This window comes from Larus michahellis, chromosome 19 (genome assembly GCF_964199755.1).
Source record: "Larus michahellis chromosome 19, bLarMic1.1, whole genome shotgun sequence".
NCBI classification, from domain to species: Eukaryota; Metazoa; Chordata; class Aves; order Charadriiformes; family Laridae; genus Larus; species Larus michahellis.
The window spans coordinates 59692-84771 of NC_133914.1; the positions used below are offsets into that span (position 1 = coordinate 59692).

Genomic DNA, 25080 nt, shown 5'->3' on the forward strand with positions numbered 1-25080 from the left:
AGAAGAACAAGCAGACACGCTCCAGTGTTTGGCTTTTATTGAGACACGATTTTCCTCTTCTCATAGAACTTATCTCATTAAAATATTCATCTTAGTTACCACAAAAAACGGAACATAGAAAATTGTCTGTACACAGTTGGGGATCAAAGTCCCCCCTGCCAGCCCCCGTTGCTCCCCACCTGCCCAGCTTCCTCATCCCACCAACCTTGGGGCAGCCACGGGGGCAGAGGCAGCTCTGCCCAGCTCCTTTGGCTGCAGTGCAGCAGGGACACATGGAACACGCATCACCCCTAGCCCCAAGCGAGCACTGTGTCCCTAGGCTGTGCTCAGTCTGTGTCCTCTGCTTGTCCCCGCCGAGGACTGGGGCCCAGCTCGTCCCTCAGCACAATTCCAGTGTTGGAGCCCAAGGAAGGGGAGGGAAGGGAGAGCGGTGGCATCGATCCCAGCACCAGCGTGACCCACCCAGTGCAGAGCGGAGCCCATTCAAAACTCTGACCCTCTCGGTACTCCCTTCCTGCTACCCAGCTCTGCTAAAATACAAACATAGGTGGCAAAGCCTGGAGCAAAGAGGTTGCGCAGGGAAGCAAAGTAAATGACCCTGTAACAGCAATGCTGTGGGGAATACCCACACTCAAGTACGTGGCTGTAGGATTAACTAAGGGGCAGTTGAGCAGTGCCCAAGATGGTTCTCGGGTCTCACCCAGACCCTTTGCTCAAGGCTCCACTGGGGCCTGAACACGATGCCAGACTCCCCTTCCCTCCCCTCTGCCCCAAGTACAGAGGAGAAATAAAGGGTGGCACAATGCTCAGCAGAAAATAATATATTGTTATCTAATTAAAAATACAGCTAAATTAAATACAGAAAAAATGCAAGAGTAAGGAGCCATTATTTTACAGTACAACACACACCGAAATGCTGCACGGTAACATGAAAGCATCCGGGACTGGAACAAACTTACAGCACATCAAAGTCTGAGAACATTTGTCCAAGACCTTCAAAAGAAGGCAAGAACAGACCAAATAAACAACAGAGAGGTGTTCAGAATGGGTGGAAAGAAAGAAGAGGAGAAAAAGAAAGAAACCCACAGAAAGCAGCAACCTACAGGGATTTTTCTCGAGCCTAGAGCAGCCAATATGGCTTGCAGCAGGAGAACGTCTCCCCTTTACGACCCAGCCGGACCTCTGAGCGCTAACAGAGAGCCCGGTTCCCTCAGCACACGGCCTGGCTCTGCCCAGGCCTGTCCTCTCCTGGCACCACCTCTGGATGAGTTCCCTTTTGAGGCAGATGTGACCTGCAGGCCCAAACGCTCATCACAACAAAGCTTCACACTGAACAGAGAGTGTATCGTGGTGCCGGCTCCCCACTCTTGGCTGCGGCCTCAGCAACTCCACCTGAAATCACACCCCTCGGCCAGCACTTGGTCTTCCGACCTCCCCAGTGGAGCTGTGCTCCAGGGCACCTCCTCACACTTCCACCAACCCCATCAGCCCCAGCCACTGGGCCACATCACACGCTCTTTCAGACCTCCACTTCTGCAGACACCAAGCACAACCCAGCTTTTTGAATTCCTGCAATGTAGTACGCGCATGTTAAAAACAAACCACATTCCCTTATTCGCTTCCCTCCAACGGCAGTCAATTGGTTTCAGGTTCAAAGACTAAAATCCTTGCTTTTTCCAAAGATGGGGCAGAGGAAAACGTACAAGGAAGAGACAGAATTTAAGCACCAGCTTCCAAACTGGAAGTAATTCCTTCCCAATTCCACACAGAAAACAAGATAAAAGGATTCCTTCTTTCCCCCAAGAGAGGCAAACCAATGCCTCCATTGATATCATAGAATACCAGGTTGGAAGGAACCTCAAGGATCATCTGATCCAACCTTTGGACGTGAGGGCGATCTGGCTGCAACATCTGTCACACCATGGATCGCCAGCATTGATTCGGCTGATCTGGCTGGCGAGGGGGGTGTCCTCTTCCTCCCTCCCCGCTCCATGTGTACCCCTTCTGAACCTGCATGCGCAGTCCAAGATGACCTTCCCTGACAGAGACGTACCAAGGGTCAAGGGTACAGGGAAGCTGTGCTCTCCAGCTAGAGCCTCCAAACAATTGATATTTAAAAACTGTTTTGAATTTCAGCGGCGGACAAAGTCCCCTCTCTCAAAAAAAAAAAAAAAGTTAAAATTTGACTTGGTGCACAGTAAGATTTCTCCAAAACCCCTTGGAGTCTTATTCCCGGTAGCCAGCAGAAGACAACAGCAGCAGAGAACAAGTCCCCAGTGGCTCCTGGCATCCCTGCATAACAACGTAAGCATCTGTACAAGATCTACAGTAACAGCAGAGAGAAGGTCAAGAGCTAAGATTTTATGAACATACACGAGGAGAGCACAAAGCCTCAGGACTTGATGCACTTGCCAAAGGATCAATGAGCAGACGGGCCACTGGTCCAACCTGTCCCAGAGGGTCCAGGTGGGACTTTGGGCCCAGCAGGTACCAGATCACAAGGAAAGAGTCCCATGACACCCAGTGTCCACTCAGACACGTGGGTTCCTGACAGCTCCAGTCACAGACAGGCCGGCCCTCATACTGCATTGTGAGGGGAGAGCCTACTGGGAGCAACATAAATAATACCAGTGGGATAGAGGGGCAAAATATTAATTAAAACCATTTTATAATTTATTAAGAGGTTAAATAGTAAATAGTCTCTAGATCTTCCACTCTCAGCAGGTGCCAAGACTTCACATTTTCTTGTGTCGAGAGATTCTGTACACTCTTCTTTTGATGGATGACAAAGCTAGAAACAGGATGTTAAGGGTGGGGCAAAAGAGGAGGGCTTGACATTGAGAAAGGGACCAGAATAAAAGATAAAATACTGTGCTGTCATCTTGTGCAGATCAAAGCTTCTCCCAGCAGCCGCAGCCTCCAAAGAGTCCAAATAAAAGGGCTGTTTGGGGACCTTCTCCCCCTGCAGTGCCACTTGCCCCCGAGAGGGAAAGTCCCAGGTCTGCACTGCAAACTTATCTTCGAGAGAACCTGTTTTTGAAAGCTTTGATAGTCTTTGCCATCATGGGTGCAATTTCTGCAACAGAAAAAGAAAAAAGAAAATCAATTAAAAACCCCTCATGTGAAAGCAGCAGCCACTGACTAGAGGAGCAGAGAGCAATTCCAAGCCGCAGCCCTGGCAAAGCAGAAGCAAGCCAGGTGTAAGCATGTGCTCTCTGGTCACAGCCTATCGTATTCTCAGGTCACAGACCAGGGAGAGCCCACTCAGCTTTCTGCACGGCAAGAACACAGATCTCTGGTGAAACTCTCCCTGCTTCCTTCCCAAGGGAGGTGCAGGACAATTTCGTGGTTCCCAACAGCTGGACAGACACAGGACAGCAGGAGGGAAAAGGCAGGGTTCCTGCCTCACCCATACCATTAGGACAGGCTGAGACAGTCGGCACTGAGCAGGCAGCTGGATCGGCTGTTTCCCTCTGCTTTTTCTTGTGTGAGGACTTTGAACAGCCTTTAGCCTCTCCTTAGGGAGAGGAGAGAGGCTGCCAACATCACCCCTCCTGCAGAGACAGGATTTCTCTTGCAGCAGAAACAGCAGATTCAGGCGTTTGCAAAGGAGGAGCTCTAGGAGACGAGACAGATGTTCTGCAGTTTGTACTTACTCTTCACCGGTGGTTTCCTGGGGTCACAGGAGGAGAAGGTGCTAGCTGAAGATGGGACAGAGTGGGCACTGCTGGTGCTGGGCCCATCATAGGACTGCTCCTCACTCACACGAGCGTGGCTTTTGCTGGATGTATATAGGACTGGTTTTATTCTGAAACACAGACGGGACAGACTCTGCATCAACATTTCATGAAAATTGCATCACCATTTCAGGAAAGGATTCACTGTGGTTTGATCCAATTCTTCAGATAGAAGCCACATTTGTTAACAGCAGCATGGCTGAGACCACATGGAACCATCAGTGACCAGGATCTCCATGATTCCCAGCAAGACAGAGGCTATTACAGTTAAAAGTTTCCCTGTAAGAGGACCTCCCGGACACACGGTATCTGATCCTGCCAGGACACAGAGCTTCACAGGGAACTGGCAGGAGTCCAAAGGAAAAGAGGCCCTGAACAGCAAGCCCTCCTGAGAAACACTCACTTGGTCTTCTCTGGCAGAAGAGCTCCTCCAGTTCCAAACTTCTCTTGCCTCCTTCGTACGTCCCGAGGGGGCTTTGCTGCAGAGTTCACAAATGCCATTTTGGCAACTCGACCTGTAGGAGACCAAAAGGAAACATTGCTTAGATCCAGCTTATGATAAAGGAGGCTCCTCGGTGCTTGTCTTATTACAGCAAGGTCCAACTACCTCTCCCCAGTCCATCCATTTCAAAGCTCAGGCAACGGCCTCCTCCCTAAGGCTTGCAGTCAATACATGAGTTGTGAGAAATCACACTGATCAGGTCAGCAGTTCTCATTACTCTCGCCAAAAGAGCGGGAATGCTTCTCCCCACCCCAGTGTTCTTCAACCCCAGCACAGAGAAGCCACTCAAGCAGAAGAGGAGGTGCCTCTGCAGCCCTACACATTCTTGCTGTAAAATACTGCTGTGGCTAGTTTGCATCAACAGCACTACGCATGAAGTCTAGAGCCTGGTAAGCCAAGAAGCAGAGGCCACCACATAAAGAACAGAATGTCAAGCAACTCCTAAATTGGACTAGATTTAAACCAGCCACTCCAGAAGTCCTTCCCCACACAAAGATGTCCCCGAGGCAGCATTCCCAGACCCCTCTCTCATCATTCAGCCCTACCTTACCTTTGGGTTTGTTGGCGTGAGCTGAGCCAATGTTCCGTGCTAACATGAGCAGCCGCTGCTCTCGTGCGTCGTGAAGGCGAAGGTACATCTCCCGCCAGGACTCAAATTCTTCTGGCTTCTCGTTCTTGAAGTCTCGGAGACAGTGGTTGTGCCATAGTTGATCCGTATCCTCAACGAGGACCTGAAACAAACCCACGCGTAAGCTGGGATCCCCCCTGACACCGTCATTTCTCTCTCTCTCCCTCAGCACCGCCTAGCACCAGTGGCACTAGAATACCACCGAGGGCAAGGCAGCTTTGGGACCAACTTGCAGCAAGAGAGGGGCAGACGGCAACTGCAGGAACTCAGGACTAGCAAAGGCCAACTCTTGTTCTAAAGAGCACTGTTCTTGACTATTCAGGTATTGCAGGTGAGGCCAGAATGTTACTCCCACGTGTCACCAGCCCTTCCCCAGGCCCAGAAACTCACATGATTACATTCTTCAATGCGATACAACTGCTCTGGGGTGCATCTCTCCAATACTGGCTCCAGCACTGAGAAAGGGACACCGCCAACTTCATAGATCGCTAGAGAGAAGCGAAATGCAGAGTATTTTTCCTGCTCCTTCTACACCAAGGAAAGGCCTTGACTCCTTGAATGCAGTGGAAAGCACCGCAGTGCTACACACCACTACACAAGACGAGGGGAAGGAGAAAGGAACCGTAGGTGCCATAGCTCTAGTGAGTCATCAGGCACCAGTCTCTACAAGCGAAGCAGCGCCTGCACAAGGCTCCATTTACCACTATTTCCAGTCCTTGAGCCCTCCCTGAAAGCATGCTAGCTGCCGATGCTGCAGCACCTGAGCTTTCAGGGAGATCTGCCCCATATTAGTTAGATTGCCTTGCGACAAGGGGGCAACTAACCATTCACATGCTCCCAGCCCAATGCTGCTGGGATAGATAAAAAACAAAGTACCAAGACGGCAGTATATCTGCATGGCAACGTTGACTTTAAGACAGATGAGGAAGGGTACTTACAGTCAATGTTGTTACTGAGGACTCGGATACACTGCTGATACAGAGACATCATCTTTGGGAGGTAGGCAGTTTTAGAGCCTGAATACACCTGCATCTTTGAATTCAACCGACGGCCTGTGAAGCCTGCTTCACTCTCTTCAACTGGTGAGGACACTGCTGTAAAGTGAAAGACTTGGAGTAAGAAGGGAATAGAGGAAAGAAGAGCCCAGCCTCAGGAATGGCACAGGAGACACAAATCAGAGTCCCCCACAAGCAACCTAAAGGGCCGAGGCTTCTCCAAGAGACCCACAACCTAGTTTGGGAAGGGCAAGTCCAAAGCCCAAGCCTCCAACAGGGTCAGCAAGGATCTTCCTCATTTCTGCTACAGCACGTGGGAGAGAAGCCACCGCTTGTCTGAAGCCCAGGCTCTGGGCATCACAGGCAGGACGCCAGACCACAACAGAAAGACTTGAACCCAGCCACCATCCCCTCCCTCCCACAAACAGTGGCTGCAGCCCATTTCAGACCTATTTGCCTGCCCAACACACCTTTCCTTTTCGTCTGGGAGTAGGTGATGGACTCGATCGAAGGAAGAGGACGGTAGTTGGCCTGGATTGGCGGCAGTGGGATGTCTGGTAACGTTGGGACCACATCTAAAAGTATCTGGAAGGAGACAATGTGCATGGAAGTAAGATGAGAAAGTTACATCCTGCCAGCGTACAAACAGTGCTGAACTGCATTTTGTTTGATATTTTGAAGAAGCTGCTCAACGCTGATCAGCTCACACCAGGAAATAGCCTCAGCGAGAGCCTGCCCTTCTGCCACATTACTGTGGCTCTGTCTAAGCTTTCAATATAAAGCCAAAATTTGGGATCAGAATCACTCAGCTCCCTCCAGTAAGAGCCATCCACGTCTCTAACCTACAAGGTTCAGCGCTGAAGGCCTCCAGCAAGAACCCAAGGCAAATTAACAATGCAAAGAACTCATTTACTCAAACACTCATTTACTCCTTCTGCCTCTTGTCCTCCTCCTCACCTCTTACAAAAAGCTCTGCAGTGGTGGTGGAGAGAGAAACCTCCCAAACTGGGGGAAATCTGAAACTTGGATATGAGGCACTTATTAGAATGCATGGCAAAGCAGGATTTTAAAAGGCTGCTAAGATTATAAAAAACATTTTTTAAGGAGCAAAGTGCTTCAAAGTTGAGGAAAAAGATTCAGCAGTCAAAGTTTTACATATTAGCCCCTATTTAGACACAACACCCTGGCACACATGTGGCAATCAATATATAGAGAAACAGTGCTCGTTTTTCAAGCTTTCACAAAAGGTCTGTCTTCTCAAATAAGTTGCATTTTAACACCAATTCTCCCTTTTCTCACCCATTTCTGGAGTCCAACAGATTTAGTTAACAAAACTGCAGTACAGATACAGTAAAAAAAGGTACGCTTTAGAGACACATAAATACTCGATAGGAGAGATATGTGAACCTTACTAGCAGGTGGAGATGCACTGCCTATTAAGCTGGATTCTAAATTGACTCACATCTAAAGATATTCTGCGTGATAACATGTCATGTCCATGTCCAATATGTCCATGTCATGTCCAATATGCTTTCATACACATATTAGCCGAAGGTGTTCTCTTTTACCAGTTTTGAATAAATTGGGTTTTGTCTATTGCATTTCTTCCCCCACCACGCCCCCACTTTTCCAGCAGACTTACACTTGAACAGCACAAAGAGACGCCTGCAGCACAGGCCATGTGAAACACACAGTGTCTCCCAGCAGGAACCAGGAGTCACAGACCTAGATACCAGTGAGACACAGCAAGCGCAGCCTGATGCGGAACACAGCCAGCACCTCCAAGGGGAAAACCAAGAAGCCCCAGATCGCAGAGGACCGAGAGCAGTTGATCCCACCTTCTTGGTTCACCTTCAGAACCTTACCCTCTTTGGTTTAGGAGCCTCTGGTGGTTCCTTCTCTGCCTTTTTCTCACTTGTTCGCTTGTGGCTTAGACTCTTCTGACTCGAGCTTGAGCTGTTGGTACTGGCTTTGGATCCATTCTGTTTGCTGTGCCCTTGGTCTTTCTCCCCAGCTGACACAGACGGTTTGACCGCTTTCTTTTTCTTTTTCTGGGGCTGGTCATAGCTGAGGTAGGACTCAAAGGACATTGTAGGTTGTTCAAATTCATCCTCTGCTTCCCCCTCCCCAAAATTGGAGGAAAAGCCCATCGATTTTTTCTCCACATCAGAGAACTTGCGCTTCCCCTCTGTAGATTTTGAGCTCCCAGAAGCCCCCTTTTCTTTAATCCTATTGGATGAGTCACTGTCAGCTTTCCGTTTCTCCCGCTCTGTGCTAGAGGTCTCCAGGCTCGGCTTGGCCTTTTCCACTTTGCCTCTTTCAGAGTCCCGATGTTTTTGCTTCTTAACATGGTTGTCCGAAGACTCTTCCACGTGTGGCAACATGTGCGACTTCTCCTTTCTGGAGATGCCACTTTCTCGGTTCTTCTCCCTCTTGGTGCCATCTGACATCCTCTGCTTCTCCTTGCTGCTTCCTGCCATGGGGGTTTCTCGGAGCTGCTCTTTAAAAGAGGTCTTGTGCAATCTTTCTGGGCTGAAGGCAGACGTCCTGTCCTCTCCTCTGCCATCAAGTTGCTGCTTCTTGTGAGAAGGCTTGTGCTCTTTGCTTTGACTCACGTTCCCTTTGTCATAGAACTCACCAGAGTTCCTCTCTCGGCCTGCCCCCAGCTTCTCCTGAAGACTGTGGCCTTTACTGGCTTTCCGACGAAATACTGTCGGTTCTTCCTGCTCCTCAGAGGCATAAGGGTCTGTGTACATATCCTGAGGGCTCTCATTTGGCTCAGGTGACACAGCTTGTCCATAGTCTGAGTACTCCTGATCTGAAGAGAGCACTGGGGACGATCTGCCCCAACCCTTCCCCTCCTGGCTGCTATAGCCATAAGTCTCGTGGGCTCTCTCAGGCCTAGGATACCTTTTGGACTTCTTTTCCCTATGAGCTGGGCTATAGGACTGGCTGCAAGATGGCTGGAAGGCTTCTGAATACTCCTGGTCAGGTTCCTCATCCTCTCTGAGGGAGGCTTCTTGATGTCTTTTGCTTGAGCTGCTCCTCTCATAGTCACGGTCCTCAGAATCTAGGTTATTTCTGAAGAGAACAAAACAAAAAAAAAAGAAAAAAAAAGGAAAGTAGTTAGACTAAAACTTCCCAATATGAATGAAAAAGAGCTCCTGGCCATGGATCTCCTGGATGGGAACCACTTACAGAAGACTAAGGTTGTATTTGGCAGTTTTGTGGCAAGAATACCACTAATGCTCTCAGACACAGCAACATTCAGGGATTTAGAAACTGCACTTTCAGTGCAGGAATTCATTAAGCATTTTTATTTGGACTAGAGATTTCACAGTTCACTGGGAAGTGGAGACAGATGTGCACAGAGACTTCTCCATGCCTACACGCTCCTGGCTGCGTGGTGCCTATGGGAAACATATCTAAATGATCTCATTGCTGCCTTCAACACAGCTTTGTTACTGCAACATGCTGTCTAGCATTAACTTTCAGTTGCTGTAGGATTTTTGCACATAAAAGCCTTCTTTGAAAGCAAGCCACTTCCTTTACTTAGGCCTACAAGTTCCTCTCTTCAGCATCATAACATGGGAAGCAAGCAGACTGCATCTCTTGCATTATTGAAGGCACTCTGCTGGCCTCTGCTGTTGATCTCTTCATCAAACTGCATGTTCTTGAAAATCGGCCCCTACTTTCACGCAAAACTGTGGCCATCAGCAGGCCAACGCTCTGCAGCCAGAGGCAGAAAGTTTCTGCCAAACCAAGGCAAAAATGCCACGCAGAGTTAGCATGCTTGTCTCACTAGCGTTCCCAGAGCCTTCACTTTTATTACCTTCTTCAGAGAAGCTTATCACCCCCACTTCAAAAATAGAACATAGTTTACCCATCAAGATCACCAAACAGGTTCACTTACCTCTCTGCCTCTTGGGACACTGGCACCAGCTTCTTCCACCTGGCTACAAGATTCTTCGCAAAGTCTCCTACCAGCTCGTGTTTCCGTAAGCTGTTCACAGTCTTCCCAACACCCGTCTCCTTCAGGAAAGAGCCCAGACATGACATCTTAGCAAAACACACAGCATTCTCACCTCTGATGAAATTCCTACAGAGTGAATAAAGTTAACCTGCTGCCTATCCCTGCCACCTAGAAATAAACTGCCTCGATCTAACAGCAAAGATATCCCATATAATACATTACATTTTCAGTAGCCATTATAGCATTTACTACAGTTCTGCAAAACAAAGACGACTTAACTCTGCCTTAGGCAAATATTAATTATTTATAACAATAACCCAAGTTAGCATTTAACCATGACTGTGGGTAAGTTTGAAGACAGAAATCACTAGTAATTGTCAGGATCAGCACTTCTTAATTTTATCTCGATTTTATTAGCATCAGGAACTGCTCCGACTCTGATCTCAGTCAAGCGTGAAGCTTCTGGAAGAAGCGAGGACGACAAACAGTCCTCCAAGGCTTCTCACTCGCTCTGACACGCTCCGTCCCTGTGCCTTTTTTCCTCTAGAACCGCATTGCAATTGTGCCTGTGACACCGGGCTGTAGCAGGTGGCCGAGGCAACAGGCCCCATCCCCGCCCAGGAAAGCAGCGTTGCCGGGGCAAACAGTTATCCTGTGACTTGAGCGACACGAGGGAAGTGGGAGAGATTTCCCAGCTCTTACCACAAGAACGTCAACTGTGATGGGCAACTCGGAAAGCCTCTTCAGACTTCTCAGCAGCTGCAGAGACAAGAAGGAAAGTCATACTGAACCACAGACTGTGATTAGAAAGGAAGAAAATACTGCATGGCGTGAGAGCTTGTTAGAAAGATCCGAGTGGCAGATAGCTGCTGTCTTGCTCCTAATCAAGTTCCTGAGAATCTGAACATGAGAGACAACTGTAAGGAAATTATCACCTCTTTGCCTACAAGGGCCCATCTAAGAATCTTAAAACGCATTCAATTATTAGTGCTTTCTTCAGAGAGGACTGCAACTTGCCTTTGGCTTAAAGTATCAGGAACAGACACACACAACTCTGTTGCACAGCAAGTGGAAGAAAGGACTCAGAAGCTTGAGAGTCTCAGAAGCTGGTGCCGAGAATTGCAGCACTTGTTGAGAAAAGGGGGAAAAAGGATATTAAAAGACCTTTCTGAAGTTCTGCAAGCTAGACACAGAGGGAAGAAAGGTTTCTAGATGCTCTTAAAGATGTAAGAGGGAACCCATATCTCCCCTGCAGAACCTACATTCTGTCAGTGCTGCTGACAGTCTCTCTCCTTTCAACTACAGTCTGTGCTGAAAAGGCAACTGATCCCTTCCACAACCACTGCTTCTCACCCCACTCTTTTCACTTCTGTTCACCATATACCAGTGAAAAGTGTTGTTTTACTCCACAAACATGCTGCCAAGCAAGGCCCTGCCAGAGCATACAGCTGCTCCACAGGCCAGGGAGGGAAGAGGAGCCCTCTCCGACTTGCACCCAGTGAGGGGCTGTGGGTGAAGCGGATGTACTTGTATCTCTGTCACGCAGGTGGTTTGGGGCAGCGCGTCACCAAGATGTCTACAGACTTCTTAGTTACAGTGCAGGGCAGCACACATCCAACAACACCGCTGCCCCTCACATTATTTCCCACAGCTCAGCTATAGCACAGACCAGCCTCGTCAGCGTTCCCATTATTATAGCCCCTATACAGCCCGGGCTTTGTTCAGCACTGCTGTGCTATATGCCATACAAAGGGCTGTCCCTCGTCCAGATCTGCTCTTTAAAGCATGGTACTCATGCTCAAGTCAGCACTGTCGGCCTAAGCTATTCCAATCGCCCTCAACTTCCACCGTGCAAGGATCAAAGAGGATTGGAGGTTTCCTTCCTTTTGAAGGAAATAAGTTCTTTTAACCTATTGGAAGAGTGCTATTATTTTCAGAGAGAAAATACTCCTCAACACAGAGACAAGGGTTCATCTAGCTTACGCAGAACCACAAGACAGTTTTTGTTCACCAAAAACCACTTTCCCACCTTCATTATATATAGGAATTCATTGCCATGACTGAAGGTTTTGGAAGAGCAAAACACTGATACCAACAGTAACAGTGTGTTTCAGCGCTCTTGAGACCGGCTGTGGAGGGGGAATGCAATAGCTCTGGCTGTGCTGTAACCACAGCTAACCGGGTCTGCAAGCCCTCTGTCCCGGCAACTCCAGGCTCACATTAATGCAGAGTCTACCCCGGGATTCACGGGGTCTGGGGCAGGTAACATGCTCCACCACCTACCTCAATCAACGGGGAAACAAAACGGGGGAAAAAGAGAATTGAGCTAAAAATGCCAACATCCTCTCAGTTTCTAGAACCACTGTTACTTCACCAGCACTGCAGCTCAAGAAGGCCACTGGCAAGCGCAGTCATTGACTAGAAGCAGCAGAGGTAGAGACACAGACCACCTCTTCTGCCTCCCCTCCCACTGCCACGGCAAGGCATGCCAGAGCTCTCAGGTCAGGATCCCACCGGGAATGCCAAGATCCTTCAGGCATTGATAATGCAGGGGCTGGGACTAGTGTGCGTGAAAGCACTGTTTGGGAGAGGGCAGGAAGGGAGGGGAAGAAGGATGGATCTTGTACTGGACAGAAAAAGAGTAAAACAGGGTAATATTAAAACAACGGCGTCTCTGTTAGCTGATTACCTTCCCAGAGAGACTATTTCGCAGCTTACAAATCCCACCGTGAGAGTAAGAACCAAGGGAAAACTCATTAGCCTGTCCTTAAAGCCTCCCAATCATTTTCGAGCTACACCCCACTGGAGCATCTTCAACAGCTCTTTTTCCTCTTTTGTTATTTGTTGCCTTCAGGGCTGAATTCCAAGAAGAAAAGCCCTATTCTCTGCAGCTCGTCTCAGGATTTTGTATCACCAGGGGAAGCATGGTTTCAGACCAGGGGATCCACACATTTGACCCAAAACATGTCCCACGGGGAACTGGCTTATTCCACACCCACTGCAGTCCATGGCTGGAAAACTTCACACATCTTAACAAAAAACAAGAGCTGTCTTTTCAAGAGGTCACCAAACACATACCTTTGCCTAAATGTCACTTTACTAAGCTTTGACACCTGCACCTTCTTTAGAAATGCTAACAGTTTGAGGTCAGCAGACTTCCCAACCACGTTGTAAATCTCAAAATGATGCTGTCAGGAAACACGGCATTTTTGTTACCTGCCTCATTAGTAATGCACTTATCTGACAATCTAAGACATCTAAACCTGTGCTTATCAATGCTGTCCACGGGGCACACAGCCTGGCAACATGTGAGTATGAATATATTTGGGAGCTGTGTTTGTACAACACAGCAAAACCACGCTTCATAGAATGGTTCGCGTTGGAAGGGACCTTAAAGATCGTCTAGTTCCAACCCCCCTGCCATGGGCTGGGACACCTCCCACCAGACCAGGGTGCCCAAAGTCCCGTCCAGCCTGACCTCGACCACTTCACTTGCAACCTTTGCGGACCGAGACAAGTCTGATGCAGTGAGGCTTAAGAACTGGTACTAATCTGTATTTCCTATGGAAACAAGCTGATGCCATACTCCCCACTGCCTTCAGCCGAAATCAGCCAAGCAGACTCAAATCTGGCAGCTTAGCGCAGAAACAACTGAGATCCTACAAGTTTGACGAGAAAAGGGGAATCAGGTAGAAGACAGGAAACACAAGGCTTGTAACTTACTAGACACCAGATGAAATACATACCAGAAAGCTTTTCTAAAACCCCCCAGCGTAGGGCAGAGTTTCAGTCAATCAGCCACAAAGCATAAAAACTTTGCTTATTTCCAGCTACAATACAGTTTTAAGATGGGTGGATGGTTTTCTTTTTCTAAAAGAAGTCAGCCAGACTGTTACCACGCTAACAACACACGTTAATATCAAATTACTACAGCACAGCCTGGCCCCATCCTCTCCGTGAAGACGCTCTCCTGTTCATGTTTTCCTTACCCTCTGTTTTCCTCCAGTCCTGCAGCAGAGTTTGTATCTTCTCTGCTGGAGAAAAAAAGACCGTTTCCAAACCATTACAGGGGTGTCCATAGTTTCACTCATGCATGTCTGGGCCAGCAGCCCAATTTTCAACCCCAGAAAATATTAATACTTGACACCTTTCAGCAAGGCAATATAGAGTTGTACATGACACTGGCCAAATATTTTTCTTTCACATTACTGATAAACATTTCAAAAGGACAAGGCAAGAAAACCAAAGACTGGAAATGGTGCAACATATGGGTAGCACCCAAAGGTGCTGGGGATTTGTCCTGCTGACAGGGTAAAGCTGTAGCTGCTACAGAACTGTAGTGGAAACAGTTAGAGCAGAAAAGCCAAAAGCCATTTTCTGAGATAGGGAGGTGCTCAGAAGATTCACAATCTATCAAGATGATGGAAAGGCAACTAAATTCAAGCCTAGAAACACTAACACTGCCACGGATATTGTTGAGAAGGTATCAGAAATAGGAAGAGCACATGTCATGGCATCTTTCTGCTGGGGAAGGAGAAAGTTTTAAAGTCACTACCCTAGCTAGGAACAGCCTGCGAATGCTTCCCACCTCTCCCTCCCCTTGCAAAAACTGCATAGGATGAACAGAGAAAGAAAGGACTGAACATTGCAAGGTTATTGGAGAAGAAGTCAGCCTGTGCAACCAGTGCCTGACAACTTACGATGACCAAGACGCACAGACAAGAGCTATTGCCCCAAGCTAAGGCAAGGGTCAGGAAATGAGAGCACTAATTCTCTGTGCGCAGCATGCTGAGCTGGGAAGTCTTGCATGTACTCCCAGCACCATGGAGACCCTGGAATTGACTCTTCAGCTGTCCCTCAGCTCTATTTTGGGCCCACAGGTTAAACCCTGCTCTGGTCTTGGCTGAGAGGGAGAAAAAAGGAACCAGAGCCCCCACCACTTCTCCCCAGCCAGGCCAGAGCTGGGCACAGGGGCCTCCCTTTCAGAGGGCCAGCACTTGAACACTTCGGGACCCATCCCTCCTCATGGGCAGTGCATGGTCTTGGAAAATGAGCGGTTCTGTGGGTGTTTGCTTCAGTTAAACAAAACTAACTGAGTGCAGAGAGGCTGCACATCCCTCACTGCCTCCTCTGAGTGAAGTGAAACATGAAAAAAACACCTGGAAATATAACAGACACTCTCTCTATAAAACATGACAGCCTAGAGAGTGAAATAACAGTACGTGGCGGGCCCACACCTCAGCTCAACCCTCATTCCAAATTTCAGCTGAAAAACCAGCTCAGAGCCCTGGTGCCCAGCAGGAGAGTTGCTGCCAGCAACAGGCGCAGCCGAATGTCCCCGAACAGACCCGAGCACCAGCGCAGATCAGCGCAGTGCGCACATGGCAGCCACTCAGCCACAGCTGCCACGGCCAGCAGATTCAACAGCCACCACGTTCCCTCCTGGAGACGGGTGAGAAGCATCAAGCACCTTCCCCAAGGCCACAGGGGGAACCCACGCCAGGGGCCGAGTTAAAACTCAGCAACTTCTTACCCCAAACCCAACTCCCCAGCGATCCTGGTGGCCTTGCCACGGTCCCAGGGCAGGATTGTGCCTGACACCTCCCCGCCCAGGCCCACACCGGGGACTGCGGCTCCTCCACCACGAACACGTCACCAGGGTAAGACTCTTCCGGCAAGTTCTCCCACTGCCCGCTTGCCTGACTCTCACACCAGACCCCATCGAGGTGACACGGTGGGGCCTCCAGGGGCCTACGAACCCAGGCTGGCAGCAGCGCGCAGGGTCTCCCACGCTGCTGCCAGCCTGGGCTCATAGGCCCCGGCTGCCCCCGGAAAGCCCCCACCGGGGACAAGCCCCGGGCCTGCCCTGCTGCTGCGGCTCGGAGCCAGCCTCGCCTCACGGACCGCGGCCCCGGCCGGGCAAGAAACTTCAGGGGAGACCCGGCGGAGACCAGACCAGCCCAGACCAGGCCCGGCCCGCCCCGGCCCCGCTCCCCTCATAGGGTGGCCCGGGCCCTCCCGACGCCAGGCTCCGCCGCACCGTCCGCATCGGGAAAGGGGGAAGCCCCGGTCGCCCCGCCACCCCCGTCACCTTCTTGGGCTCCGAGCTGCCCGCCAGCCGCGACTGCAGCTTGCCCACAACTTCCAGCACCGACTCCGCCATTTTTACTGCTGGACAGGCCGCGGCGGCGGAAGCGGCTTCACCGCCCCCTCGCCACACGGCGCTTCGCCGCCGCAGCCGCCATCTTGGATGAGGGCAGGAGGAAACGGAAGCGGCGCTGACGTTACCCCGCGCGGTGACGGCCATAGCGGATGAGGGCAGAAGTCAGTGGACGCCATTTTGGGGCCGGGCAGCGGCGGCGGGCAGCGCCATCTTGCGTGCTGGCAAGGCGCTGCCGGGGGGAGTGCGGCCGCCATGGACGTCCCCCACTGGGGCAGTGGTGGCATTTCCGGCCCCACTGTGGTCAGGACAGCCTTTCCTGAGACAAATGTCTCTTCATAACCCTTCCCGTTGCCTCCCAATGGCCAACGGCTCTACCGTGGCTGTTGCAAGTGGGTGTAAAGCAGGTTTATAGATTCATTTGTGGCCAAAGGCAAATTGAGTGGGGCCGCAGCTGCCCAGGCCGGGGCTCCTCAGGCTTGGGGGCTCGAAACTGCTGCCCCTTCTGCTCACTCAGGGTAGTGGGGAAGGCATCAGGAGGGCGATTAACCCCCAGCTCTTCCCCAAATGCCCTCGTGAGCCCCTCTGGAGTAGAGCCAGGCCTTTGGTTGCCTCCTTGTTGCCTCTCCCTTAACAGTGGCCATGCCCAGCCCTTGGTTTACTGCCTCCTCTTGTCGCTGGCTGTGACGATGTACTTGGCCGGAGCAGTGCTACCTGAATCCAGCCCTTTCCATGTCTCTCGGGACTCGGCTGAGGGCGACTGTCCTCACATCACCCCAAAAGCCTGCTGTATATGTAGAAGTGATGAGAGCAGTCAGCTGGCTGGAAGGGGAGAGGAGGGAGGAGGATGTTGCGTGGAGAAAGTTGAGGGTCTCTGTCTCTCAATCTACAGAGCCCTGTGCTGGTCAGAGCTTCCCCTTGGACTAACTGGCCTTAACAGCAAGGTAAGGAGCAGACCCAGGCGGTAGATGAGTCATGGAGCACCAGGGCTCACCAAGCAGGATTTGAGGAGACCTTGCACGGGGCACGGGAACTGCTGAATAATGGAAATAGCGGCATGGGGAGCGACTTTGTTGTTTTCTAATATGGGGCTGGAGGAATTATTGGCAACAAAATAGTGCCCAGAGCTGCAGTGTCCAGGTAGTTTTCCAGGCTAGTTCGATGTTTGCTGTGACTCAGACCCTGCTTGAACTCAGGGCTGGGGGCACCGGTAGGTGAAGGAGAGGGACTCAGTCTGCTTGGTTAGATATTAAAATAAGCCTGCCATAACTTCCTGAAGACACAGTATTAACCAGTATAGGTCCTGCTTTGCTCTCGTCTCAGTAATATGGTGCAGGGCTGAGATTAGCAGCACTGAAAGGATGTGAGGACAACTATGGTCTTTTAAGAGAAGTTTAAACAGCTAGAAAAAAGCCCTGTCTTCCCTCCTTTCTGTCTGGGCCCTTTGAAACCTCTTCAAACCATTCCAGCTCCCTAGATTAATCCAGGAGCCAGGATTAATCTGTAAGAAAAATATCCCTTTCAAGTCTCTACAGTGGTATTTCAGTCACAAGCAGCAACGATGTCCCATTTTAAATTAACTGCAGGTAGTAAAGGTTGCCCTGCTTTCCTGCAGCCAAACACTGGAATAAAATGAACACGTGCTTCAAATTGGAGTCTGTCAAAGGTGCCCAAAGGGAACAGGCAGGATTCCACAGACATCAATATGAGCCCAAAACTTCTCGTAACTCCATTGTACTTGTATGAAGTGTAAGGCAGTTAGAAGACCTCTGTTTTACCCCAGGACAATTGTCCCCCTTGACTCCTGAGTGGGGTGGACGGAGGATGGAGAAAGCCAGCTGCATTGCTGGGCTTTCCAGAAGGACGCAAGAAGGCTTTCAGAGATCAGCTTGCCCAAATGTGATGCTGGGCTCCATACCAGGCCCGGAGGAGCTGCTGAGCACTGGTGTCATCTCTCTAAAATGGTATCTGGAGCCCCTGAAAAGGGGTTGGCAGTTTTATGGACAGAAACAGTGGGTTGCTGCAGACACTGTGCTTGTTTCTGTAAAAAAAAGGACAAAATCAAGGCAATCTAGGGAGCAGAAGGAATCGGGCAGATCCTCAGCACAGCCCAGTGAGAGCTGACACCCAGGTCACTTATTTCACGAGGCTAAACCTCCTGCCCCAGCAGGTTGCAGACCTCGACCTAGCACCCATCCTGCTGGGACCAGTCTCAGCTTTGGGGCAGCTGGACGGCCACCTCCTTTCAGGACAGTTCCTGCTCCTTTTTGGGTTTGTTCGGCAGCAAGGAGGTTCTTGCAGCATCATATCTCAAAGAGATATAGGTCTCATCCCTTGAGGGATCTGGATAGAAGGCCTGGAAAAATGTTTTAATTTCCTGGGAAATTCCAATATTTAACTTATATTGTCACTTCAAAATCAGCTGAAAAGGCGAAACTGCAAATTTTCCTGGGGAATAGATAGACTGAACAAAATGCATGTTTGGAAACATCACAGTGTTGTTGCTCTGGAAGCGTATATCCCAGTTCCTTTTCCCAAGCCCGAGCTGGGTATCAGAAAGAGTTTCATATCCAAACACACAGAGAGAAGGGCATTTGCATTCTGATTTCAGAAGGACTGACACCTGCTCCAGGATATGACACGATGATAGATGGTCCTTCGGTGGTGTACATTGGGGTAGGCCCATGAAATGCCACAGTACCAGGGATGGCTCAAGTGCCTGGGACTTTTCTCCTGAATCCTCTTGGCTTTTGTGCAAAGCCAAAAGAGAGTAGGGTCTGTGGGTGCCTGTGTTGTCCCTGCTCCCTCAGCTCCTCCCAGCCAGCTGAGCTCAGCCAGGCCGACACTGTTGCTCTTCCCCTCGGGCTCAGCCCTGAATCCTCTTTCCTGGCAGGGACTTTTACTAAACTTTTCCCTTCTCCATATTTTTGCTGAAGTCTCATAAAGTCCCCCTTCTTCTTTGCCTGGTGCTAAATACGAGCTGATTACTCAGTTCCAAGAAACCTGATCTTTATGGCCAAGCATAATAAACAGTACCCAGATATGTGAGACAGCGCAGTAACAGCTATTTCTGGCTGGCAGATTTGTTCCCTCATATATTGGCTGCTCCGAGCTCCCTCAGAGGATCTGAGGTCACTGCTGCGTTTCAGACTGGAGTTTCAAGCTGGAATTTGGGAACATTCAAAAGATGGATTGTTGTTGTTGATTTTTTTTTTCCTCTTTCACCTGCACTCTGAACTGGTCACCCCAAAGGGCAGCTGATACCACTGGTGACCTTGCCATGCCCAAGGGGCTGAGGGGGAAATGAACACCCTTTTCTATGTGATCCTGCAGCGCTGGGGTTCATCTCCGTGTGGGATCCTCTGTCAGAGCTGCTGGGATTTGATTCACCCCATCTGACGTGCACTTGAGTCAGGTGAAACATACCCTGCGATTGCCACCTCACTCCGCCTGGAGTCCGTGTCACCCCAGACACCAGAGCTGAGCACAGCCACACACCCCAGGAACCAGTGGGTGCTCCCAGTTTCCCAAGGCAAGCACTCAAAATCCCCAGTCCTTTTTTAAAACAGCAAAGTTGCTGGTACTGGTTGAGAGTTGAGGATCCCCTCTCGCAGTCATAGCCCTCAATGCCTTTAACGGAGCTCAGAGGGATACAGGGCAGTTGCCATCCTTCCCTTGGCCTGACCCAAAGAGTATTTGAGTCAGTGGGAGTTTTTCCTTTGCTTAACTGAAATGTCTTAAAGAGAAAAAGGGCGCCTGTAGTGCTGCTAGAAGGCTTCTCACCTCTTCTTTCTCACCAGGTCCCATTCTGATCCTACCAAGATGGCATCCAAAAAGAAAACCCCCAAGAAGCCCAAGGTGAATAAAGAGGATGCATCCGTCACCGCAGTGATGGTGGAAGATGCTTTGCTAGATGTCAAAGCCCTCAATCACTTGAATAGTTTATACGATAGTGGGTCCAACGGCTTGCCCTGCACGGCCACAGAGGTTGAAGCGCCGGACCATGGAGCCAGCCTTCTGGAGGGGATGAACCAGATGCGCCAGAAGCGGTTCCTCTGTGATCTCATCATTGCCACCAAAACGAAGTCCTTCGAGGTGCATAAACTCGTCCTGGCTTCCTGCAGTGAGTACTTTCACCACCTGCTGCAGAGAGACCCTCCACTGCACCAAGTGGAGCTCCACAACGTGTCCCCACTGGGCCTGACCACCGTCATCACATACGCCTACATGGGGAAGCTGAGCCTCTCGCTGTACACCATTGGCAGCACCATCACTGCGGCCACCCAGCTGCAGGTGCCGGCGCTGCTGAACATGTGCAGCGACTTCCTCGTTCGGGAGATGGCCGTGGAGAACTGCGTATATATCGCCAACATCTCAGACACCTATGGCCTCAACCAGGTGAAAGACGCCACATGGAAATTCATCCGGGAAAATTTCCTGGAGTTCTCCAAGACTGACCAGTTCATGAAACTCCCCTTCGATCAGATCAATGAGCTGCTGATGGATGATGGCCTGCAGATACCCAGTGAGGTTGCAGCCTTCCAGATTGCTGTCAAGTGGCTGGAGTTTGACCCAAAACGGGTCCGGTATGCTGCTGACCTCCTGAGCAACATTCGATTCGGCACAATCTCAGCTCCGGACTTGGTCAATCATGTGCAACCTGTGCCACACATGATGCAAGACCCGCAGTGCCACAGGCTCCTTGTGGATGCTATGAATTACCACCTGCTCCCCCACCAGCAAAACAGCCTTCAATCTCGGAGAACCAGGATACGGGGAGGCCAGAGGGTGCTTGTCACAGTTGGAGGTCGGCCAGCTTTGACCGAGAATGCTCTTAGCAGGGAGATCAGCTACAGGGATGCAGAGGGAAACTGGAACAAGCTGACGGAGATGCCGGCGAAAAGTTTTAACCAGTGTGTGGTGGTGATGGATGGATTCATCTACATTGCAGGTGGTGAAGACCAAAATGATGCCAGGAACCAGGCCAAGCATGCTGTCAGCAGCCTGAACAGGTAAGACAGGCTCCCCCTGGCCACGCAGACCCTGGGGAGGGGTTCAGAGCTGTGCCGTGTCTGCGTGTGCCCCAGCATCCCCCAGGGGGTGAGGGACAAGCGCGTCAGAAAGGTTCCTCTTTGCTATCAGTAACCTGGAGGTAGGTCTGGCCTCTGGGATAACGCTGCCAGCGAGGGACAAACGCAGCGAGGCCCTGTACAGGGTGCTGGAGTGCGAGACACGAGACCTGGAAACCACTTCCAGAGATTTGGTTTGCTTGAGCCCAGCCTGGGCTTCCCCGAGGACTTTGGTGCCTGGGCTGTGCTGCCCACATCCTACAGCAGCGCACAGCACTGGTGCAGGATGAGGGCAGGGCAAGGCCTCTTTGAAACTGTGAGGCTCCTGGAGAAATGGGAGCCCTCATGACTTAGCAGTAACCCATTTTGTTACTCTGGGGAGCTCCCCTTTTAGCCTCTGGCTGTTCCTCCAGCCAGTGCTAGCCTCAACCCTGCCTCTGCTTTGTCTGGATTCATTTTAAGGTAGATTTACTATCTGTAGGATTACCGTTGCCCTTCAGGTTTTCTTCTCTCTGCCTCCGTTTCTCTCTTCATCATTTAAATTATGAGTTTTTTTTCCTTAATCCCCATAAATCTGTCACTGGATCGTCAAGGGATTACTATTCAAAGAAAGGAGTAGTAACCATGGCAACCTGACATGAAGTATTTTGTTTGCAAACTAAACCTGAACTTCCCGGTTGCTCTGCCACCTGAGGCTCCACATGCAATGTTGTTGGCACTGCTTGAGGCCAGCCTGTCACAGCCCCTGATCACCACCCCTCAGTTAGGAGCCGTCATTGGGCTCTGTCTCCTGCGTCAAGTGAGGTTTCAGGGACCCACTGGCAGGTCTCCTTTCTATTTCTGGTCAATATCTTATCTACCTTTCCCAGCCTGGCCTTAGTCCCTGTGGCATCGCTTTGGGGACACAGCAGTTCCAGTTCCCTTTGCCATCTTGTGGGCACACAAGGAGCCGGCTTCTTATCACATGCCTGGCTTTGGCCTGGCAGGGTGGTCAGGGAAGACCTGTCCCTAGGTCCTCTTCTACCTGCCAGGTTCCAACGTCTTGGGACAGTGATGGTGCTTGGGAACACCTCAGATTGGCAGCACTTGCCATTTCCGAGCCAGGCTGGAGCTTGTGGTGGCAGGAGCAATGGTGGGCCATCCCAAGAGTTAAGAGTGGCAACAACACCAGCAGTCACAGATAGGATCCAGTCCCGTGCAGTGCCATCATCTCCATCTGCGCTGCCTGTCCAGATGCTTTTTTACTGCTGGAGAAGACAGAGAGGCTCTTCCAGAGCATGAGTTGTCTCCTCCAAAGGTAGATGTTTGGCAGGCCCCTCTTCTCCCCATGGCTCTGATGCTAGTCCTGGATAGACAGACCTGCCCTTCATCCCCCAGGTACGACCCACGCTTCAACACCTGGCTGCACCTGGCCAGCATGCAGCACAGGAGGACACACTTCAGCCTCAGCGCCTGCAACGGGCTACTCTACGCTGTCGGAGGGCAAAATGCCGAGGGCGCATTGGCATCTGTCGAGTGCTACATCCCCACCACCAACAGCTGGCAGAGCAAGGCAAGCCTGGAGACGCCCCGCTGCTGCCATGCCACCACCATCATCGATGGCAAGCTCCTGGTCACTGGTGGCTACATCAGCCATGCCTATTCCCGCACCGTGTGCTGCTATGAGCCCAGCACTGACACCTGGAGGGAGCAGGCAAGGCTCGGCACCCCCCGGGGCTGGCACTGCGCGGCCACTGTGGCCAACTGAGTGTATGTGCTGGGTGGGAGCCAGCTGGGTCCCCAGGGTGAGCGGGTGGACGTGATGCCTGTGGAGTGCTACAGCCCACTCACAGGGCAGTGGAGTTACATGGCACACGTGCCCACAGGGGTCAGCACGGCCGGGGTGGCTCTGCTGGAGGGGCGCTTGTGCCTGGTGGGTGGCTGGAATGAGAGTGGGAAGAGGTATCAGAAATGTGTGCAGTGCTACAATCCTGATCTCAACGAGTGGGCCAAGGATGAGAACCTCCCTGAGGCCACTGTGGGTGTCTCGTGCTGCACCACCATCCTCCCACGCTCCCGGAGCTCCAGGTCCCGGGCCAGCTCTGCGGCCTCGGCAGCAGCCAGCACGTAAAGAGCCCTGGGTGCCACATGGCTTATGCCAGCAGCTGGGGAAGGAGACAGAGCTGAGGAGTGTGGGGTAGCTGGATGGGGAGGCACGCTGATGTCTGGAGTCACTGACAAGTCTCAAACGCTCTTGTTCCATCATGGCAAGTTTTGGGCTCTAGGAAAGTGTATTCTGCGCTGCGTGCACCTCCATCCCTCAGTTTAAGCAGAGATTGCTCAAAGCGGGGCAAACACTGAAGCAAGCAGGACAGAAGAGCTTTTCTCCTCAGCCTGCAGTACAGTATTGCACTGTGGACTGCAAAAAATGGAAAAAAAAAAAAAGAAGGAAAAAACCCCAGAATAATGTAGGAGAAATTCTACTGTAGGAATAGCATCGTGAGACACTTTCAAAACACAAGTATTGGTATTAGGTACAAGAAACTGACAGGTCTAGAACAGACCCTGTTGCTCGTGTAGCATTTGTTCAAGGGAAAGGCATTTAATATTTACTCACTGAAGCTAGATACTTTCAGACCAGGAATAATGTGATTCTTGATAGCAAGGAAGAGAACTATTGGAGCAACTGACCAAGATCTCTTGCTCTCCCTCTAGTTCAAGCAGAAGGAATCAGGGAAGCGCCTAAGGATGCTATGAGTCTCCAGATTTCAGAGGCAAATGGTGCCCTGAAAATAAGTATCAGCTGGAACAGAAGCCCTTCACATCCAAACCAAGGAGCTCTCATAGATATATTCCTAGCCAGGTTCTGTTACTCACACCATCAAGCTGACAGCTTGGTTTTGAACTCAATTCAGTGCTTCCCCATTACTGTAAAAGCAGTGTCTGACCTGTAAAAGGAGAAATGATTAGGAAACTTGAGTTTCCAGGGGCAAGCACTTGCTCACTGCCCAGGGTCCCTCCCTGTCACTGCATTTGAGTGAGACAGGAGACAGTTACCAGTCTTTATTAAAACCCTGGCTGCCCTTTCAGAGGGCACAGGGACTGCAGACTCCCCCTTAGAGCACTGCAGAGCAGACCCGGGCTTTTGGGCTGAATGCATCAGGACAAACCACACCACAAAACTCCAAACCCTGCCCTGGCAGATCCAAGATACAGTGAGGACCTGTGATGAGCAGGAGGCAAGAGAAGGTGGTGGTTATTTCCTCATCTCCAGCCCATGGCCATTACCAGACATCACACGATAGTCACAAGCTGAGGCCAGCATCTCCTGGTAACAGATCCTGTTACTGGAGCACATTTACACGTGATCTTAGATGGGCTCATCACCTGCATCTCAGGCCACGGCAGCTACGAGCTGCCAAGCATCTAAGCAAGCACTCTCGGTTTTCTTCTAGTCTTTTTTGCACAACACAGTGAAATTGCACTCAGGAAGACCCTGAGCCCCTCGAGGGAAACCCAACATGCCATGAAGATGCCAAGAGCTTCAGCAAAGCAGGCTGGTTTTCACTTCCTTTCACAACTCAGCAAAACTGAGCAGCTTGCAGTAGTTAAGAGTTCACATAAAGGTATTGATTTTTCTCCCAGAATTCACTATCTCAGTTAGGAGTTCACATCAAGCATAAAGCTATACCAAAGCAGAACATCGTTTCTGTTCAAATTCTACTTTCCTCTGTGCATTTTAGCACACGCAATACATGCTGCCCTGTGCATTTTGGAGTGGGCTCCATCCTGAACAGCACTGGCAACCTCCCCTGATTTACAATTCCAACCTGCTTGACAAGGGAACGGTGTATGAGACAACACTGCACAATCACTAATGGAGCATGTACAGATTTGGATGAAAGTGAGTTTGTTCCTTGATTTTTTTATTATATTTTTTTACTGTAAGATGCAGGAGAGGATGGAACACTAGAGGCAGAGGTGTTGCTGAACTCCACTTTTGTGAGCCGTGTTCTCCCACAAAGAATTTTCTCTTT

The 25080-nt window shown here is 50.6% G+C and overlaps 2 protein-coding genes across 3 annotated transcripts; one reads left to right on the top strand and one right to left on the bottom strand.

Annotated features, from left to right (window-relative positions):
* Nucleotides 1-20: 20 nt before the first annotated feature.
* On the bottom strand, nt 21-16085 carry LOC141733202 (elongin-A-like). 2 transcript variants are annotated; one of them, XM_074563255.1, is made up of 11 exons: nt 15927-16085; nt 10538-10594; nt 9776-9894; nt 7728-8943; nt 6333-6447; nt 5806-5958; nt 5258-5355; nt 4790-4970; nt 4141-4252; nt 3657-3808; nt 21-3076 (listed from the first exon to the last, which is right to left on the bottom strand). In XM_074563255.1, the coding sequence occupies exons 1-11, from the start codon at nt 15996-15998 to the stop codon at nt 3015-3017; spliced, it is 2337 nt and encodes a 778-aa protein (XP_074419356.1). In that variant the 5' UTR covers nt 15999-16085; the 3' UTR covers nt 21-3014. The 2 variants fall into 2 exon arrangements, with proteins under 2 accessions (XP_074419356.1, XP_074419355.1); XM_074563254.1 differs by having other exon boundaries at nt 5806-5961.
* On the top strand, nt 14537-23466 carry LOC141733235 (kelch-like protein 31). Its single transcript, XM_074563354.1, has 5 exons — nt 14537-14578; nt 15102-15287; nt 15449-15495; nt 19796-21007; nt 22442-23466. Exons 1-5 carry the CDS (start codon nt 14537-14539, stop codon nt 22809-22811), a joined length of 1857 nt encoding a protein of 618 aa, XP_074419455.1. The 3' UTR covers nt 22812-23466.
* Nucleotides 23467-25080: the final 1614 nt, after the last annotated feature.